This window comes from Bidens hawaiensis, unplaced genomic scaffold (genome assembly GCF_021521415.1).
Source record: "Bidens hawaiensis isolate Kalapana, Puna unplaced genomic scaffold, B.hawaiensis_p1.1 tig00022145_1, whole genome shotgun sequence".
Taxonomy (NCBI): Eukaryota; Viridiplantae; Streptophyta; class Magnoliopsida; order Asterales; family Asteraceae; genus Bidens; species Bidens hawaiensis.
In genome coordinates, this window is record NW_027493427.1 from 276,949 (window position 1) to 298,393 (window position 21,445).

Sequence of the window (21,445 nt, forward strand, 5' to 3'; positions counted from 1 at the left end):
TTAGTTACCAAAAAATGAATCTAAAATTTGGACTAATTTACCCTTCAAATATAATAAATAGAAATACAAAAAGAAAAACTCTGATTAGTTGGCATGATTTCTCACACTTTTTGCATTAAAATGACTTCTTGCGTGAACTTAACCCTATATATATATATATAGGGTTAGGTTATAATATGAAGTATAGGTTTTGTAGGAAGGATAAGAAGTAGGGGTGGCAAATGGGTTGGGTTGGGTCGAAACGGGTCATGGGTCGGAACAGGTTAGGGTCGAAATGGGTCAACTAAAAAAAGGGTTGTTTTGGTTCGGGTCGAAACGGGTTAGGGTCAAAAGGTTTGGGTCAGAACGGGTTCGGGTCGGAATAGGTCAAGGTCGGAACGGGTCAAAACGGGTCGGATCGGGTTTGTTTTTTTTTAAGAACGAGGGTAAAGACGCAAATGTTTTAGTTTTTTTACATTTTTCGTTTTTGATTTATATTTTGAGTTATGATTTTTTTATTAATTTTTTTGAATTTTTTTATTGTTAATAAAAACCCCTCCCAAAAAAAATGCTAAAAATTAATAAAAAAATCATAACTCATAATATAAATCAAAAACAAAAAATGTAAAAAAACTAAAACGTTTGCGCCGTTCTCCTCGTTCTTAAAAAAACCCGAGAAATGAACTGAAACCGAAAGCTGACGGAAACGAACATAAACCAAAAACGAAACGAATTAATCAAAACCGAAAAAATCAATCTAAACGAAACTAAAAACTGAAACAGAACAGAAATGAAACTGAAAAAACAGACAACAACGAAACAAAAGGCCGAAAGCGAATCCGAAATCGACCAAAAACAAACAAAAGGGACCGAAACCCAACCCATCCAATGCTCCGAAACCGACCAAAAAGAAACAAAGGATACCGAAACCCAACTCGTCCAGTGCGAAAGCTCATGTCGGCTCGAAACCTAAACCGAACTCGTTCCAATCCAAAACCCGTTTCAACCCGAGCTTGCCACGTTTCCTTAAGACACTAACCCAAATGGACCCATTTATTTAAATTTGTCGACCCGTTTTGACCCGAAAATAAGGTGGAATTTTAAGTAACCCATTTTGACCCATCTTATTAAAATCTATGACCCAAACCAACCCATATGATTTTTAAAACAACCCAAATTGACCCATTTAAAATGGTTTGGGTCAAGATTGCCACCCCTAATAAGAAGTAATCTTGGTCATTGATTTTGAACATGGAGGGTTGAGATTAGTTTAGGGGGAAATCAAGTGTGAACATAAGGGGAAGGGTATAAAAGGAATAACACATTTGTTGTCTTTCTCTCTCCATATGCAAGGCACATGCCAAATTCCCCCATCATTTTAAAACGTCCATAACTTTTTTTTTACTACGTTTTTATTGAAAAACAAATTCACCATAATAACGAGTGTCTTTTTATCTTTAATATGAGTACCATATTGTAATATAAAAATTTTAAAAAAATAATGGGTTTTTTACAAATTGTGTTTTACAAAATTGTGTTATATAATAGTATTTTTCATTATGTTTTTCCATTGTGTTTTTTTCATTATGTCATACAATTGTGTTTTTTATTGTTTTTTTTCATAGTGTTTTTTTCTTTTGTGTTTTTTACATTGTGTTTTTCATAGTGTTTTCCATTGTGTTTTTTCAGACTTTTCCGGCGAGGCGGTGCGTGACGGGTGTGGTGGAGGTGGGAGGTGGATGTAGGAGATGAGTGAAGATGTAAGTGGGTTTTATGTATGTGGGTTTTTGAAATTAAGTTAGGTGGGTTTTAAGATTAAAGTAAGTGGATATAAAAGTGTTAAGACAAAAATACCCTCATTTATAGCCTTCTTAGGAAAATCAAACTTCTTATTTGAACCTAACCCTATATATATATATATAGAGGAATGTTCATATGCATTTTAGTCTTAACTTGAGAACGTGAGAAATAATACCAATTTATAGAAAATGAGAACGTAAGAAACAATACCAACTACAATACCAATCTACATAAACAATTATTTATAATAACAAAGAAAAAAACCTAAAAATTACAACAAAATAATCAAAATCAAGAACAAAATAATAACAGCAAATACCAGCAAATACTTATATCAGCAAAAGAAAAAATCTAATAATAACAACAAAATATAAATAAGTAATACTTATAACGTCTCATAATCGAAAGTTAGCAAACACGGACAAAAAATAGTAACAAACATTTATAAAAATAAACCTAATAATAACAGTAAATTGGTTCTCACTGTTTTCATTTTAAGAATAAAATGTATTTGATCCTGTTTATATATATATATATATATACACACACACACACACACTAGATTTTATCCCCCGTATTATAGGGGTTGTTTTACATTATTCGTTTTTAATATTATATATGTATATTTGGATTTTAATTTTATTTATTGTAAGAAAGTTAATAATTAATATATTTGAGGCTTGATGATAAAATGGTTTCACAAATAAATGATATGTTATAATCCGATTTAAAAGCTATCTGGGTTTAGTGATACCCATTACCCGTTTATTTGCTTTATTATAAACTTGTTTTCTTAATTATACATAATATCTTTTTGTTAAATAAAATAGGATATTAATTTTTAGTGTATCCCTATTTTATAGGATTCTCATATCAAATATTTTATAAGATTAATTTTTAATATAATGAGATGTTATAACCCATTTAAGAGCTATCTGGGTTTGGTGAGACCTTTACCCGTGAATTTGGGTCAAGTGCGTGAGAAACCTTCATTTAGAAATAAAACAATCTGATGGCTTGAGAGAATGACTATTTTACATTTTTCGTTTTTTAATATTTATTTTTTAGATTTTAATTTTCTTTATTGTAAGAAAGTTAATAATATACTTAGGGTTTAATGATGAAAAGGTTTCATAAATAAATGATATGTTATAACTCGTTTAAAAGCTATCTAGATTTTGTGACCCATGAACCGCTTATGTTTTTTACTATAAAATTGTTTATTAATTATAAATAATATCTTTTTCTTTTTAAATTGGATATTAAATTTTAGTATATCCCTATTTTATAGGATTTTCATATCATTAATTGGTAAGATTAATTTTTAATTTAATGAGATTCTATAACTCGTTTAAGAGCTATCTGGTTTTGGTAAGACCAATACCCATGAATTTGGGTTAAATCATTGAGAGGCCTCCATTTAAAAATCAAGCAATCTGGTGGCTTCCATAAAAAGGGGGAGCAACCACATCGCGACACCTAGAATTTTAGGGGTTTCGTTTATATATATTATAGATAGATATATATATATATTACAATTTTCTCAAGTTTCGTTCATGTGACATTGTTAATGTTTTTGAATTTGTATTTATATTCATTAAACCGATCAGTTTTGTCGTTTTAATGTGTTCTTGTTCATCGTTAATTGTAATATTATATTTCCGATGATTTATAGTTATCGTTCGTTCATATTCTATTCGTTTTAATCAATTAACAAAACTCCAAGGATTTAAAGTTTATTTTTATTCAATTTCCAAACTATACGGGTTAATACGAAAATTATCCAAGCTTTATAATTTATATTTCAAGTTTTATCTTAATCCAAAGTACATTTTTTTTATTTAATTATGTCACATTTTTTTACTTAGTTTAAAAGATGAAGGAAAATACATTCCTACTACATTAAAATTTTGGTCAAAAATTCTTTATGATGATAATAAATTTGTTAAAATATAATTTGTATGTTACAATTTAATTTTTATGACCAATTACAAGCTTTGAATGATATTCATGATCCATTAAGTATTTTTACCAATTTAATCCATTTGAAACACATCTAACTCAATTCACTTATAAATAGAGTTTCATTCCTTATTTTCTCACAACTCAATTTACAAAAAATTGTTGTTATTCTTTCATTTTGGTGATTTTCACCTACTTTGATTTATGAAGTCAAATTGTGAAGTTCAAGATTTCTTCTTTTATTATCTAAGTTCTTTTTCCGGGTATGTCATGTTTGTAGTTTCTGCTTGTTCGGGTCGTTTAGAACTTAATGTTATATTAAAACTTATTTAACATTAGTGTTAGTTCATTAAAAACGAACTTGACTCGCTTATGTATTTATTCGGTTCAGTTTAGTTATTTTCTTTATCCAACATCTAAAAATAATTCTTTTCATCTCACTCTCTGAAATATAATATTTTTACCATGTCGGAAACGAACCCAAACCTAAAGTTGAGTTTAGGTCCGACCGGAAATGAACCACTCGCTTAAACTCGTTTTGGGTCGTTTCGGATTTTCTCGAAAAGTATGCGACTTATTAATGTGACTAATATATATTAGAGCCCAACTTTTTATAAAACAATTAAAAGTAATCAACTTATAAAGTTTACGACGGAAAGTCTAAAAAGGCAATTATAGAGTAAATATATATATATATATATATATATATATATATATATATATTTCTTTTAAAGGTTTAAAACACTAAACCATGAACCGAATTCTTTTAAGTTTTATATTTTCGTCCATTTTCTTGAATTCTATATTGAACCTAAAAATATTTTCTAGGACCGCTCGTTAAACCAAACTCGTCCGATTCAGCTCGCTTAAACGCATAGTTCGCTTTTACTCGCTTTAACATGTGAGTTTTTCACACCCCCTTTTTAATGCTTTTACATTTTTAGGGGGTAGCATATATATATATATATATATATATATATATATATATATATATATATATATATATATATATATATATCCTACTGTGACATTCGTTAACTTCGGATCTTGTTTGTATTCGTTTTTGTATTTGTTTTTTATGTAAACCGACCCGATTTATAAACCGAAGCTTATGTTATAATCAAAATGATGGATTTATGTTACAATATTGTTTCACACTTATTGGGTCTTGAAAACATCCTACCTTTATTTTTATTTTTATTTATTTATTTTTATTATTATTATTATTTTTTTGTTTTGTGTTTTTGTCTTGATCCATTTTGCATGAAAACTCTTGTGTCTCACACCCATATTTGACCACCAACATTACCCTATATATACACCACCTTTCCTTTTCATTTTCCCTTGCTACAACTCCAAAAAAAAAAAACTCTCTCAAACATCAAAGATTCAAGGTTATCTTCTTAAGTGTTCTTGAAGGTTTTTAGTCTTTCATCTTAATTAGTTTATGTAGCTTTATTAATACTTGTTTATGGTTGTGCAACATATATATAATATACACCCCTTGTTTACCTTTGGTAGTTACTTCTCCGATTCCGGTCGATGAGGTTTCGGACCTCACAAGGCAAGGCTTCATGGAGGACTTCGTGTCCTTGATATATATACATCTATATAACTTGTTCATACATATTAATCTTGCTTATTTTAGTTTGTTGGTCATGTTTACAAGTTCCATGGTTATGGGTTTTTAAGAGTCTATGCTTCGGTTTAACCGTAAATAGCTCTAAACCGTAAACCGAACTTTGTTACTAGTTTTGTTAAATAATTGTTTAAACATGCTTATTGTTAGATCTAAGTTTCTAAAATCATTTTTACAAATTCTATGGTTATGGGTTTGTAGAATCTTACCTCGGTCTTAACTCGAAACACGATCCGAACCGAAAACCGAACTTTTGTTTAAAGACTTTATTGTTAACTTTTGGTTGTAAAACTTAAAGTATTTTTTTTATTTGTACATTATTATACAAGTCTTTAGTGGTTGGACATGTGGAAACCAAACCGATTCTTACTCGCTTAAGACACACAAGTGTGTTTTTTTTAGCCATCAAGACTTGTATATTTCTTTAAAAATAGTTACAAATTGATTTTTAAATATTTTCTTAAGTACTTGGAAATGTTGGATCCAACTTGATCTCATAACAAGTTTGGACCGACAAAACCGAACACTCGCTTAACGTGCGTTGTTAGTTCTAAAACAATGAAACTGCATACTTGGTTAAGTCTTATTAAATTTTATTGAGTTATCTCATAACATTCAATATTTTGGAAAGTTGACTTTGGGTTTGACCAATTATCAAGACCCGAACCGACAACCCGACACTCGATAAAAAAAACCGTTTTAGTATCTTTATTCCAAAGGGATTTGCATTCTTGCATTTTACCCACCTTATTACTTAACATAGGTTGAGTAAATATTAAGGTTAGATACTTTAACCCGGTTTCGAGAAAACTTACATTTTTAAAGGGTTATTGTTATAAATTCTTAAATAGTTACATTTTAAACCTTGAACTTTAATTATTTACATTTCTCAACATTTATTTTGTTTAAAGACCTTCAAGACAACCTTTCTAAATTCAAGACTTCTGTTCTTTTTAGGCATTGTGCGTTAAACTCGTCGTTCTGACAAATCTCCAAATTATCATCTTTCAAGTTTACTACTTGAAGGTGAGTATTTCATACCCCATTTTCCATCTTTTATTTTGGGGGTGACATTTCATATTTATTCAACAAAATGCTTTATATTTGAATCTTAAACCACAAATGTAGTTGTATACTTTACCTAAATAATTGCTCGATTTGGTGTTCTATGCTTATATGCCTATGTGTTTATCGCTTTTGGTTGGTGGAACTATAAAATCCTAGACTATTTGGCATCCCTTATAGCAAGGTGTCGTTAACGTAATGCAATTAACGATAACTATAAAATCCTAGACTATTTGGCATCCCCTTATAGCTAGATGTCGCTAATGTGTTTAGCGATATCTATTTATCTAAATTACCACTTTTATTTATCGTTTCGTATGCAAGTTTTGTGGCTATCTTTATTATATACTAATATGATTAAACTTATGAATTGCTCACCAACATTTGTGTTGACAAACTTTATTTTATGAAATGTTGCAGGTTTGCATCTTGGTTGATTTATGATTGTGAAGAAAACGACATCAAAGACCTTAGGATATTAGTAAAAATGAACAATATCAAATTTGCCATATTTTGTGATATCTTGTTTATGGTTATTTAATGGATAATTGTTATGTGACATTTTCGATGTTGTGAAATGAAATGAGTTTATTAAATATTGTCACTTTAATTAGTATCATGTGCTTATGGACAATCGTTACACCTCGGCATGTTCCGCCGCCTTTGGTCGGGGTGTGACACCTACAAACTCAAGCAATTACTATTTCGTTTACAAGCTACAATATGTTACATGGACTTGTGTGTTTATTTTACTTGCTCGAACTTACTTGCACGTGGTAGCCTCAATAAGTATGATCATACTCCCTCCCCCCCGGCACTCAGGACCATTTGTAAAGGGTTTCATTATCCGAGTACGTTGGTTGTTACTAACTGGAAAGGACCTTACTTGCGCGTTATCCGAGTACGTTGGTTATTACCAACTGGAAAGGACCTTACTGCTCGATTTACACTTATTCATGAATTGTATGGTTTTTACGTATTTATCTCAAACTGTGTGAACTCACCAACTATTCATTTAGTTGACACTATTTTATATATATATGCTACATGTACCATTATTAGAGGATGATGACATGATGAAGACACTAGACTTAGAATATTTTAAATAAATGGGCAAATTGATTTGAATGTTTCTTTATATTAGTTTGATTTGAACTTGTGTACTTGAAGTTTGAATAAATTATGATAAAATTGTCACTTAATAGTGTCACATGTGTTTGAGCAATCTGTACGTCACACTCAGACGTTTCTGTTTAAGCCGGGGTGTTACAAATTAGAACATTATTGTCATAAGATAGTCGAGATGTTGAAATAATATTTCTAGAGATGGAAGGAACACAAATGACATTTTTTAGTATGAGAGTAGTGTTTTGTGTATGTATAAGGAGTGAACCAATATGAGTGATTTTAAGTGACAAACCATCACCAATGATGAGCTCCTCGGTTCCATAGTATGGTGCGTGGTTGGCCAGCGCGTTTAAGTCACTTTCAAATGATGGGTAGCTCCACTATCCATTAACCATTTAGTTGTGGGGTTATTTGGCATAGTCATCATATTAGCTTGCGGTCCGGTTTTCGATATATGATTGTGGTTGAAGGGAGGCACAGTAACATGTGGCATTAATTTCTTGAAAACAGGACAATTAGCGAGGGGTGTGGCCTTTAATATGGCACCATTGACATTTGCCAAGAAAAGGGCGATTACCATTGGGTGATGGGTTTGTGGTTACTGCTAGGGTCTCGTTTGTGTTTGGCATGATGAAGGCTAGGCAAACGATAGAGGGTAAAACAGAAGTTGCAATTAGGGTGCAGGGAGGTTGTAACCGATTGTGTAATTATTGACAGATTATATGTTGCAAAAACAGGTTGGGTTGTCTTCTACATATGATTGAAGAGTACAGAAGGTTGTATGAGAATAAGTAAAGGGGGAAAAATATGTGATAGTGGCTGTTGTGGTGGTTATGGAGCAGACAGGGATACGGGAAGAGTAGTTTAGATTGTGGCTATTGATACCATATAAAAAATATAAGTGTTGTTTATTCATGAGATTAGTTTACAATATATAACAAAAATACAAAGCTAGAATTAAGGAGAGATTACATCGGATAGATGATAAAATAAATGGTAACATATGCCAATTATAAAAGCTTGATTTGAGGCATGAACCGATGTGTGAATTAAGGTGGATATCAATTCAATATATTTGAATTAATAACATTATAGTGTTAGGAGCATGTTTGAGATTGAGTTTAAAAATGTTTATTGGCTTATTGGTGTTTTCAAAAAGCCAATAAGTTAAAATGTGTTTGGCAATCACAAAATCTTTTTTATTTTAGTTTTTTGAAAGGGTTAAAAAACAGTTTTCCAAATGCCCCAAATCTTGGCTTTTCAAAATGGCTTTTTGAAAAAACCGATAAGCATTTTTCAAATTCAATCCCAAACATGCTCTTAATAGTTACAAAACCTACAATTTTGTGTGTTTTTGTTTTGTTTATTGGTTTGGTGATTTATGAATTTTTTATATAAAAAATAAAATAAAAATGGGTTTAATTTGTTGGAAAAAAAGGAGAGTTGCAAACGGGAGCTACGAATCTTTTATTTATTAAACAACTAGCTTGAGACCCGTGTATTACACGGGTAATTGATGAAAAAATAATATTTAATTATTAAGCGAAATAAAAAAAGACAATAAATTATCATACATGTTAAGAGACAACCTTTGTAAAAGAGTGTTTAAAACAATCTAGATATTTATTCAGTTATTTGCATCCTTCAAATGAGTGTTTAATAGATATTAATTAATAAATAAATGATAATTTTAGAGATTTAGTTGGTTTTAAATTGTGAAGATTAATGTGTGACTGACAAGTGACAAAACATAGTAGGTTTTTATTAGAGAATATAGATATAGATTCATTGTAAATCATCATAAGTGGGCAAATGGGCAAACAATGGGAAATTGGGGGATTTGAATAACAACAAAAATTTACTGAAATTAAATATATATTTTATCAAATAAATTATTGAACTAAATTGATGTTTATAACAAGCAACTGAATATGAATTACGTATCTCTAGTGTAGGCTTTGAGCAGACATAAGAGAATATTGAAAAGCTTCATTATGCTTTAAATGCATAAACAACTAACGGAAATAAACAAACAGTACTAGAAATAAGGAAAGAACGAAAATTCAGCTTTATTCACAATTTTTCCAACGGTTAACTTCCAACCAACTTGTTTTGTTCTTCAAACATCATCGGACCCGCTCATTAGCTTAACCGAAAACCGAATCGTATCTGTAACCCAAAATACCGAATCTGGATCCGATTGATGGATTTGATGGCATGTAGGAAAGGCCATTTGGTTAAAACTTTAATCGGAGGAATATATGAGACGCTAATAGACTTTGGTTTAAAGTCTAAACAATAAAATTTTCTTTGGGCTTAAACCGATATGGCGGTATAAACCGGTACTACCGGCGGTTCAATTACAAACTGTTCGTCTAATTTATGGGCTAAAACGTACCGTCCACATGCCCAGCATCCAGTAGTTTAACTGGTATTACGGTGGGTATAAACTGGTTCTTAAAACAATAAAACATTGATTAAAATTGGTTTCAAGTAAAAACCAACAAGTAAAAACCAACAAAAACCGGTTGAAATACCGTTTTGTACTCAACCTGGTTTGACTTTTTGTTGACCAATTGAACCGGTTTCAACCTGAACAGGTTTTTTACTTTGGAACCGGTTTGTACACCTTCGGATATGATGAGCAACCTTCCTTCAAACATAAGTGTTAATCACAGTGTTATCCTTTCCCCATCATCTACCTCTTTAAAATGCAACTCCAAAACCAGAGCAAAATATTTGCATGGGCATAACATCCTTCAAAAGCCAGCAGTACTAACAAAATAATTACTGGAGTTGACCTCTATGCCAGTAAAAAATAAAGTGTTCACTTGACTATTAACAACCAAACATCACATATGAGAGTTGACAAAAGATGACTTTTTCAATAGCTGTATATTAGATTAACTATGCCCAAATATGGCTGTTCAAAAGTCCGTGGCTCGTACGAAAATAGCTCGAAAAAAGCTCGATTCTAAATGAGCTCCACTCTACTCGGCTCGATTTCTAAACAAGCCGAGCTCGAGCCAGGGTTAGCTCGGCTCGTGGCTCGGTCTTGGCTCGACTCGTTAGCTCGGCTCGTTGGCTCATTTAAATTAAACCCTAAATTTTAATATCTATATATAATAATGGCATACCAAAAAGTAAATAAATAAAAGTTATACATATATTATGCTATTCGATCCCTAAAACCTTATAAAAAATGACAAAAGTAAATCTTATAAGGTTATAAATTTTCTAGTTTATAAATTTTATATAATATGTATGCTAAAATTATAACTTTTGTCTTTTATATATCAGAATTTGTAAAATAAAAAAAATAAAGAATAAAAATTTTAAAAAATTAAAGGAGTCCGGCTCGACAGCTCGAGCTTTAAACGAGCCGAGCTCGAGCTCAGTTTTCCAGATCGATAAAGAAAACGAACCGAGTTCAAGCCAACTCGATTAAGTTCAAGCTCGAGCTCGAGCACACCTTGGCTCGACTCGACTCAATTACAGCCCTATGCCCAAATCATGTAAATTAAGATTGAACAAGTGGGAAAAAAAAGGCCCAACCATGAAAAAGAAAAGTTCATAAACCAATATGTAAATAAAGCTAGATAAGAGACTCACTTGGGCTCAAGATCAAGATAGTATACTTCAAATGCGAGTTTTAGACATGTTACAAGACAAACTAACATTTCAACACAAAAGGGAATCCTGAAAAACATACAAAATAGTCCATAAAAGCATTACACTACGGCAATCCTTAATATGGGCGTACAACGGTTAACTTTGCAGAAGGTGATGCCTGTGGAAATGGGAGTAGTAGCAGCATGTCCATAAGTATCTTCTGCTCATCAACAGAAACATCGGCATCAAGCTCAATTCGAACGTTCTTTAGCACAGGTGACTTGGTCATGATGAGCTTCACAAATTCCATCTCAACAGGTAAGCTACTAAACATTCTTATATCCAATGTCTCAAGACGATCCAACTTCAAGTCTGGGTGATTCTCCGGGTCAAGAAAGTTGGTGCGAGTTTTTTGAACAGGCAACTTCTCATTATCATACATCTAATTAGAAATCGTGTTAAAAATGTCAATAACAGTGTAAAGAAACACTAGGGCTGTCAATTTATGACACAGACCTGTTAACACAACACGACACGACACGGGTTTTAACAGGTTTGGATTTGAGCTTAACAGGTTTCGTGTCTTAAACAGGTCGACCAGTTTAAATTCATGTCCTAACAGGTTAAAAACCTGTTAACCTGTTAGTAACCTGTGTAGATTTTTATTTTAAAAAATAAATATATACACACTCCTAAAGTCTTCAACCAAAAGTCATACTTACAAACGACATTTTATTAATGCCCGTCAGTAGGGGTGCAAACGAGCCGAGCCGAGACCGAGCTCGACTAGGCTCGAGCTTGGCTCGTTTAACTTATACAAAGCTCGAGCTCGAGCTCGGCTCGTTTCGAGCTCTATTTTCAAAGCTCGAGCTAGTGAGTAGATTCTCAAGCTCGAGCTCGTCTCGAGCTTGGCTCGTTTATTATTTATCAATTATTTTTATATATAATTATAATTATTTTTATATATTTTTCATAACATTATATATATTAGTTAATTATTATTTAATATATATTTTAAAAAATTATATAAATGACAGGCTAGTTTAGGCTCGTGAGCCTGCTCGAGCTCGATAAGTGAAGCTCGGGCTCGGTTATTAAACGAGCTTACTTTTAGGCTCGAGCTCGGGCTCGATTAAGCTCGACTCAATCGAGCTTTTTAACAAGCCGATCTCTAATAGCTCGCGAGCAGCTCGGCTCGTTTGCGCCCCTACCTGTCAGAACCCAATATTATGTTTTTTATGGATGTTATGCTATGCTTATATGGTTTTCATTTCAAGTAAGTTATGGATTTGTCGTCTTTTGTTTCAAGTATGCTATGGATTTGTGGTTTTTTGTTTCAAATATGTTATGGATTATCTATTAATTAAGACTTTTATGGTCGTTTTGAATATTTTGGTTTAGTCACACATGCATTATTAATTGTCTTTAAACAGGTCCCTTAACAGATCTTAACAGGTTAACCTGTTACTAAACAGATTAGTGTTCGTGTTTGGAAAAAATGACACGATTAGTTATCGTGTCGTGTTCGTGTTTAGCACAACAGGTCATCTACCGTGTCGTGTCCGACATGTTATGACAACCCTAAAATAATAATAATAATAAAACTATCTACCCGAAAAGCAATTTTCTTCAACACAGGGGAGCTCCTGAGCATACAAAGGGTGAAAGATATCACGTTTTGTTCCGTCAAGCACACATCCCAAACCATACATTTGAGATGGACTAGTGAAGTTGGAAGATAGTGTGGTGAGGCGCCTGCACACAAGTACTTTAACCGTATACGAAAGTCAAAATTAGCTAACACAATATTCTTATGTTAGATGTAGGGGTGGCAAATGTGACCCATTGGGTTGAATGGGTTGTATTAAAATGTATATAATGGGTCAGACTAAAAAAAGTAAAGGATTGAAATGGGTCAAAAAGGGTTGACATTTCTTGAGGTTTTTTTTTTAAATGGAACGAGAAAAACGGAGGAAACTTTTTAGTTTTTTTTTATTTTTTTAGTTTTTGATTTATATTTTAAGTTATGATTTTTTATTTATTTTTTTTTTTTTGAATTTTTTAATAAGGGGTTTCTGAAATCTCAAGTCTCAACCCATTTTGACCCATTTCAAAAACCCCTCATTAAAATATTCAAAAAAAATAATTAAAAAATCATAACTCTAAATATAAATCAAAAACTAAAAAAGTAAAAAACTAAAAAGTTTCCTCCGTTTTTCTCGTTCCATAAAAAAAACCTCAAGAAATGTCAACCCGTTTTGACCCATTTCAATCATTCTCTTTTTTTAGTTCGATTCATTCTGACCCATTATATACATTTTAATACAACCCATTCAACCCAATGGGTCACATTTGCCACCCCTAGGTAAATGTGATTAATCTTTAACCTAAATATTACCTTCATAAAATACTTTGAGATAGCCAAAGTCTTAATCAAAGGCATATAGGAGAAGAGATCAACAAACGAAAACTTGTTTGTTCCTTCTGCTGCAAAGTCATTTTCTTGAGTTCCAATCTGCATACATTAAAATACGTTTATAAACATCATATTATATAGGGGTGCAAATGAGCCGAGCTACTCGAGATCAGCTCATTAAAAAGCTCGATCGAGCCGAGCTTAATCAAGCCCGAGCCCGAGCTTCACTTATCAAGCTCAAGCCGGCTCGCGAGCCTAAACGAGCCTGCCATTTATATAAAATTTTAAAATATATATTTAATAATTATTAATTAATATATATAATGTTTGAAAAAATAAAAAAATAACTAAATAATATATCTTATGTTATATATAAAGTTATAATAGAAAAAAAATATATAAAAATAATTATAATTATATAAAAACAACCATACCCAGTATAAATCCCTCCAATAGCAAAACTGTTAGCAGGGTCTGGGGAGGGCGGGATGCAGGCAAACCGTACCTCCATCCCAAGGGATAGAGAGGTTGCTTCCAGAGAGACCCGGACCCCTGGCTCGAAAACCATATGCATGAGATCAAAAATAATAGTGATATTAGTAACGAATACTAATATGTGTTATAGTAATAATAGTGATATTAGTAATGAATAGATCAACAATAGTGATATTAGTAATAATAGTGATACTAAATATGGAAAATTAATAAATAATAGTGATATTAGCACTTAATACTAAATATGTGTTATAAATACTAATTTGAGGATAAGATATTATAATAATATATCATTTTTCACTCGAAAAAAGGTGAAGAAACGCCCCCTATGATAGAAATAAAATCAAAACTCTACGTTTCTCCTAAAAGTCCTTAGCCTTAATCCTGCGTCTCCAAGAATTCCTATCCTCAACCATGTCCTTGAAGAGGTGCAAATCTAGCAAATCATGCTTAATCCTCTCGGCCCAAGCCAAAATATTTTATATATTTTATAATTATATAAAATATAGTTGATATATAGTAAACGAGCCGAGCCCGAGCTTAGCTCGAGCTTGAAAATCTACTCACGAGCCGAGCTCGAGCTTTGAAAATAGAGCTCGAAACGAGCCGAGCTCGAGCTCTGTGTAAGCTAAACGAGCCAAGCTCGAGCCTAGTCGAGCTCAGGCTCGGCTCGGCTCGTTTGCACCCCTAATATTATAGTTGAAGTAAGTTCCTAAATCGTTGGTTACCAATATGAACTCCTCAAGCAGCGGGCACTTGGAGAGGAACCGCTGAAGTACCTGAGCAGTAACCTCAACATTACCAAATACAATTCTTTTCAGCTGACTAAATCCGTTAACCGTCAATGGTGGTTCAAAAGTACAGCTTTGGAGAAGCAAACGTTCTAGTCCTTGCAACGAAAAGAACGAACTCGGAAGCTTGTAGGAACTATTATCATTAGTGAAACTCAGTTCTTTCACACAGTTTCTCATAGCAAGATAACTTATTATCTGCGCAAACTCGGATTCCATATGAAGAAAACTAACCAAACATTTGAACTCTAGTATCTGGGGACCCTTGTGCAATAACAAAACATGATAGATGGCTTTCGCAAGCTCGCACTTCAACTCCGAACAACCAGAAGTTGATAGTAATCTGGCCATCTTGTGTGTAAATGTAAGTCTGGGCATGCCCCGCCAGCTATACCGCCATTTCTTTGACAAAACGCTCGTTCTCACCGCATCTCGGAGTGGCATACGACTTAGAATACTCTCAATTATGTTTTGAGGAATGTTGCTGATGATATCCGGGCTTAGGCATTGTCGGCTTGTTGGGTTTTCATACTCCATAACGAAACCGATACCGCTGCAAAGTATCCAAAACAGTGTAAATATGCTCCACATAAATTTATCCCCTCATAAAGTTTAGCTTTTCGAAACACCTTTTAACTTTTTGGAAAAATTATAAGTAGGGTAAAATAAGCAATCTTTGGCCTGTAAACGAACCGAACGTTCGGTGAACTGTTCGCCGGGGAAGTTCGTTTATTTAATAAACGAACGAACATGAACAAAATATTTGTGTTCGCTTAATTAAACGAGCGAAGACGAACACCTCGTGAATGTTCGTTTACGTTCGCTTAGTTATGTTCGTTTATATATTAATAGAAAATAATTAAATATTATCCGGATGAGTTATCTATTTATAGGTTTAATATTTGTTCATTTATGTTCATCAATTTTCGTAAACTATTTGTTTAGATTTTAAACAAACGACCATAAACGAACAGGAACTTGTTCATTTTTTAAATAAACGAACATGAATAAAAATATTTGTTCAAGTGTTCGTGTTCGTTCGGTTCGTTTACATGCCTAAGCAATCCCAAACACCTCTTGACTAAATTTGGGGATTTAAATAAAACCAAAAATTTACTCAAATCAAATATATATTAATCAAATATTTTGACTAAATTGATGTTTCTAACAAACAACAAAGTCATAAGTTGTGTAATTTGAAATTAAAAAAAAAAAAAACTGAATAAAAATTAATTACCTCTGTTTTATGCTGGAGTTCAAATGAATCAGCAAACAATTTGACAAATTGGAGTCATCGTCATATATCCGATTTAAGGTTTCATTGTCAAGTGACTGAAGCGTCTATTTTGCTTCGGTTTGAGCACACAACGGACGTCAAATGCTTTCAAAATTGAATTTAAATATTCATACCCAAGCTGTTTGGTGCCGCAAAGTTCCTAATGGGCCCTTATTGGTGACTGAGGCTTTGTTTTTTTTTATGGTTCAAGTCCGTAACGTACTTATCAAAAATTGATCAAAAACTAATTTCGTTTATGTTTTGTTTTGGTTATGGTGTCGTAACAAAATGACGGAAACCGTCCGGACACGCAAGAACTCACCGCGTTTGTTTTAGTTCTAGTAACATAGCGAACGTAATGAAAACCAACCGAATGCTAATTTTTTTAGTACCGATACAATTTCGAACGTGACGGAAATCAACCGAGTTCGCGTAGAGTAACCGCTTCAACGCCAGGAATCGATTACGATTGGGTTTTACCAACAATCAAGTTTTACCAACCGGTTCCACCCCATTTGTCCACCTCAAGATTTTAGTTTTTTTGTTTTAGTTCCAGTTCAATAACACATGTAACCGAAACTGTGACACCCGGTAATTTCCCAATCCTATAACTAAGTAATCAACCTAATAATTAGGTGATTGTGAATATTATGCGCGCTATATTAGAATCAGCGCGGGCATGTGTTATGTGCGCCCTGCGCGAACGCGCTATATTAGAATCAGCGCGGGCATGTGTTATGTGCGCCCTGCGCGAGCGCCCTATGTTATAGTCAGCACGGACACGTTATGTGCGCCCTGCGCGAACGCGCGATGTAAGAACCAGCGTGGGCATATGTTATATGCGCCATGCGCGAATGTTTTGGCTTTATGTTTTCATGTAACTTAACTTTATGTTGTCTAATGGGTTGACCGTCCCGCATGATGCTAAGGCGGGTGCATCCTAAATCGTTTATGCGCGTGCGGAAGGAAAACTAACCTCCCCGCATGGCGGGAACATTGAGAGTTAGTTTGTCTGAAGCTCCAAGATGGAATTGACTTCAACATAACTGATCACTATGTTGAAATACCAAGACCACCTGGAGAATCTACAAATGAAACTCAATGTCCCTAACTGCGAGAAGGTTACGTACCTACCCGCAGCAAAGAAATGTCCTTCACGCAGAAAGCTATGCGCACAAAGCTATACGCGCAGAACACTTAGCCTAATCTCCAGATATAAGGGGATTATTCCCGCCCAAAAAGGAAACAGTAGCGTGTTTCAGAGATTTCCACTTTTTACTGTACACTGACAAAAGCACCTGAAAAAGCATACTGTAACATGAAAAGTCAACTGTCAGCCACCCTACTCTCACCAACCACAGACCTGCATGTCCTGTCCAAATCAAATCAGAATCTTTTATCCACTCCCTAGGACCAATCACCTCCACTTTTAAATAAATAATAATAATTTCCATACTTTATCATCATTACACCTAGATATGAAAAGATTACAATCCCCTAAAGCAAGGAATTGTGTTCCCTAAATCTTGCCTATAAATATGTAACCCAAATTATCACCCTAACACACTTCAAACTTCTCTCTTAAGAACTGCAAACTTGCACTAATCATCTCCCAAGCATCCGTTGTTTTCATTTCCGATCCTGTTACTAGACCTTCAATTCCGAGGCCAACACCAAGAAAACCCGAATCTCGATTAATCCCTTAACAAGAACCACAGGTGAGTCTCACAGCCCCTATTTTCACTATTTTCACTGTTTTTAAACTGTTTTCGGGGCGAGGGACACGTACTTAAATAACGATTTATCATGGTATACTTACAAGTTATGCAAACGAGTGTGTTTAAATTATGTTTCATAATGAGCAATGCAAACGGTTATCTATGGTTTACGATGTATGTGCGCCAGAATTCGAGTAAGTGATCACTTTACCAGTGGAACTCTAAGGGTAGGGACTGCTGGTTTGATCCACCCACTCGTAGGGGTCGCACCTCTTTGCATGGACGAGTGCCTAGGATGGGGCAGTACTATGGGATTGAGCCCGCTCGTAGGGGTCGCACCTCTTTGCATGGACGAGCGCCTTGTTTTCCGGCACAACGTCCGCGCGTAACCCGCGGGACGGAATTATTGATTAGCTCGTAGGGGCAGCGCCTCTTTGCATAGACGAGCACGGTTTTTCAGAAATGTCCACGCGTAACCCGCGGGACGTTATTACATTATTTTAGCTCGTAGTGGCAGCGCCACTTTGCATGGACGAGCACGTTTTTCAGAGACGTTCGCGCGTAACCCGCGGAACGGTTCTATCAGAAATATGTTGTCAGATCTATGTTTTCATACGGTTTATCAAGCATATGTTTAGACATGAAATCAGAAATGTGTTTCAATATGATTTTTATCAAGACTATGATGCAATACGATTTATCAAGTTACTAAAACTTGTGAACTCACTCAGTTTATACTGATTCAAATGTTTTACGTGTCTTTCAGGAGATAACTAGGTAGCGCATGGAGTCACACTTAGAGCACCTCACGCTGAACATCTAAAATTAGCTTTTTGGAAGATTTTAGTTCTATCCCTTCGATGCGCGCGGTTGTTCCCGCCGCGCAAGGGGATATGGCGTGGAAATCTTCAACAGTTTTTATACTTGGATGTTTTTATGTAATTTTTAAACAATGTAATGTATTTGTATTAAACATTTCATGCGCAATGAAAATTTTACTTTGAATGTTTGCAATGGCCCGTGCTTAATTATCAATCCCCACTCGCGCGCGCCCGGCTGTTTCCGCCGTTCAGGGCCGGGTGTGACAGATTGGTATCAAAGCACTGGTTATAGCGAACTAGGAAAAGAAGTTTTAACCTAGACTATAACCGTTGGGGAATCGCATGAAATATTTTTCAAAGAAAATATTTTCAAAAGAAACTATACACACACTTAGGAACACGGGTCACACAGTGTCTAGTGAATAAAGATAAGAACATTATGTGCTCAGAGTACATGCGCTAAGTTTGATATATTTTCATTCTCTTTTAAAGCGAGAATGCCTCCAACTAGAGCCAAGGGAATTACCATGACACCCGAGGAACTCGCGGAAATAATCGCGCAGGCGATCGCGACACATGAGGCCAGCAAGGCCGAATCTAGTCAGGGTCGTCAGGAGAACGAGACCCCAGAACCCGAATCAGGAGCCTTGGACAAAGGGTGCTCCTATAAGACATTTATGGCCTGTAGGCCTTGGCCATTCAAGGGTACCGAAGGGGCCATTGGGCTCTACAACTGGATTGACAAGATGGAGACAGTTCTCTCCATTAGCGGATGTAGTGAGAACCAGAAGGTCCTTTACGCAACCTGCATGTTCCAAGAAGCAGCTTCGTCTTGGTGGAAGCTTCAAGTGAAGACTATGGGGCGAGAAGTTGCTCTTCACAAGACCTGGGAGGAGATGAAGGAAATGTTGATGAGAAAGTTCTGCTCTCGCGCAGAAATTCAAAGTCTACAACAGGAATTCTGGAACCACACCATGGTAGGAACGGATATTGACGCCTACAACAACCGGTTCAACGAGCTTTGCCAGTTGGTGCCAGACATGGCAAACACGGAGGAAAAGAAGATCGAGAGGTATATCTTTGGGTTACCTCCTGTTGTTAGGGTTCCGCTCAACGCCGCAGCGCCTCCAACCTTTGATGAGGCGGTAGCGCGGGCCATCACCCTTACAAGGGATACGGTCCGTGCGGGTATGTTGACTACGCGCGGAAACGAGCAGCGAACCTCTGACTCCAAGAGGAAATGGAACTCTCACCACCGAGGGTCCGACTCCAAGCAGCCACCGTTCAAGAAGCAGGAGAGCGCAAGGGTTTACGCGATCCAAGCCGCGGAGCCATCAAGGAAAGGATACAGCGGGCCTCGCCCATGGTGCAGCAAATGCAAGTATCACCACGAGGGTGAATGCGCAAGAATCGAATGCGCCAAATGTGGCAGACCAGGGCACAAGGCGATGAATTGCCGTATCAGAGAAGCTGGAGCGAGCGACAACTGCTACGCATGCGGGAAGCCAGGGCATTTTAGTCGGGATTGCCCGCAAAAGGGAAACCAAGCTCGCGGGAGAGCTTTTGTGATCGGCGCGGGCGAAGCTAGAGAAGAGCCGAACGTGGTAACCGGTACGTTTTTGCTTAACGGCCATTTTGCATCTGTCTTATTTGATACTGGCGCTGACCTAAGTTTTATATCCGCTGAGTTTAAAGACTCCCTATGTGACATCTGCCCCGAATCCGACCCGACCCAGGTACCCGTTTCTCTGATCCGATCTCTTTCTGTTATGATTTAATATTTATTTATACTTATATTTTACTTTTAATAATAATAATATGTTTTCCTTCCCGCCTCCTTCTCTTTCTTTCTTTCCGCCGTCCTGTCCCTCTTCCTTCTCTCTTTCCGCCTTCTTTTCCCTCTTATCGCTGTCCCGCCCTTAAGCCTTGTTTCCCTCTTTGCTGTCCTTTGTTCCTTCCCGCCTAAGGTTGTCTGCGCAGCTCCACGCGCCAGACTCCTTACAAGGAAGCCTGCGTGAAGACCACCTGTTACTGCGATATGCGAGACGAACTGTCCCCGCAGCGCGCTCAGGATTTTAGTTCTTCCCGCGACGCGCTATGGATACCGTTCTTCCCGCGACGCGCTAAGGATTATAGTTCTTCACGCGACGCGCTTAGAATTAAAGTTCTTCCCGCGGCGCGCTTAGAAATGTAGTTCTTTCCGCGGCGCGCAAAGGTTGGTTCTGTCTGCCTTCGCGCTCGCGCTCTCTTGACCTTCTGTGTCTGCCTTCGCGCTCGAAACTTTCTCGCGCTGTCTTGTGTCCTTTCTTCTGTTTTAACTTGCTTGTTTGCTTGTGATATCTTATCTTCTGTGCTGTTGACCTAACCTGTCTTATGTCTGAAAAGCCACTTTTGGCGCAGCATGCGCACCAACCCCATTGGTTGACAGAAAAAGTGACTGACATTATCTTTTGAGATCTGCTTTTTCCATGCTTGACCAGTACCTTTATCTGATCCTCCCATGCTTTTTACTGTTCCCTGTCAGCTTTATCTTGCCCCATGCAGCTGCCATATCTTTTGATATCTTTTGCTTTTGGAATCTTTTACTTTTTGGAGATCTTTTCCCCTTTTCTAGGGATTGTGTTCCCTAGGGTTTCCCTATAAATAATAATGTTAATTTCCTAACACTACACACACAAAGCACTTAAACTCTCCTGTTCTCTCTTGCTCCTTGCCGTTGTTCTTCCTCTGCCGTCTCCTCTCT

The 21,445-nt window shown here is 35.6% G+C and overlaps 1 protein-coding gene across 1 annotated transcript; it reads right to left on the reverse strand.

The window, feature by feature from the left end:
• Nucleotides 1-11,321: 11,321 nt before the first annotated feature.
• On the reverse strand, nucleotides 11,322-15,465 carry LOC143564666 (F-box/FBD/LRR-repeat protein At1g13570-like). Its single transcript, XM_077051871.1, has 4 exons — nucleotides 14,825-15,465; nucleotides 13,584-13,700; nucleotides 12,798-12,953; nucleotides 11,322-11,627 (listed from the first exon to the last, which is right to left on the reverse strand). The coding sequence occupies exons 1-4, from the start codon at nucleotides 15,422-15,424 to the stop codon at nucleotides 11,322-11,324; spliced, it is 1,179 nt and encodes a 392-aa protein (XP_076907986.1). The 5' UTR covers nucleotides 15,425-15,465.
• Nucleotides 15,466-21,445: the final 5,980 nt, after the last annotated feature.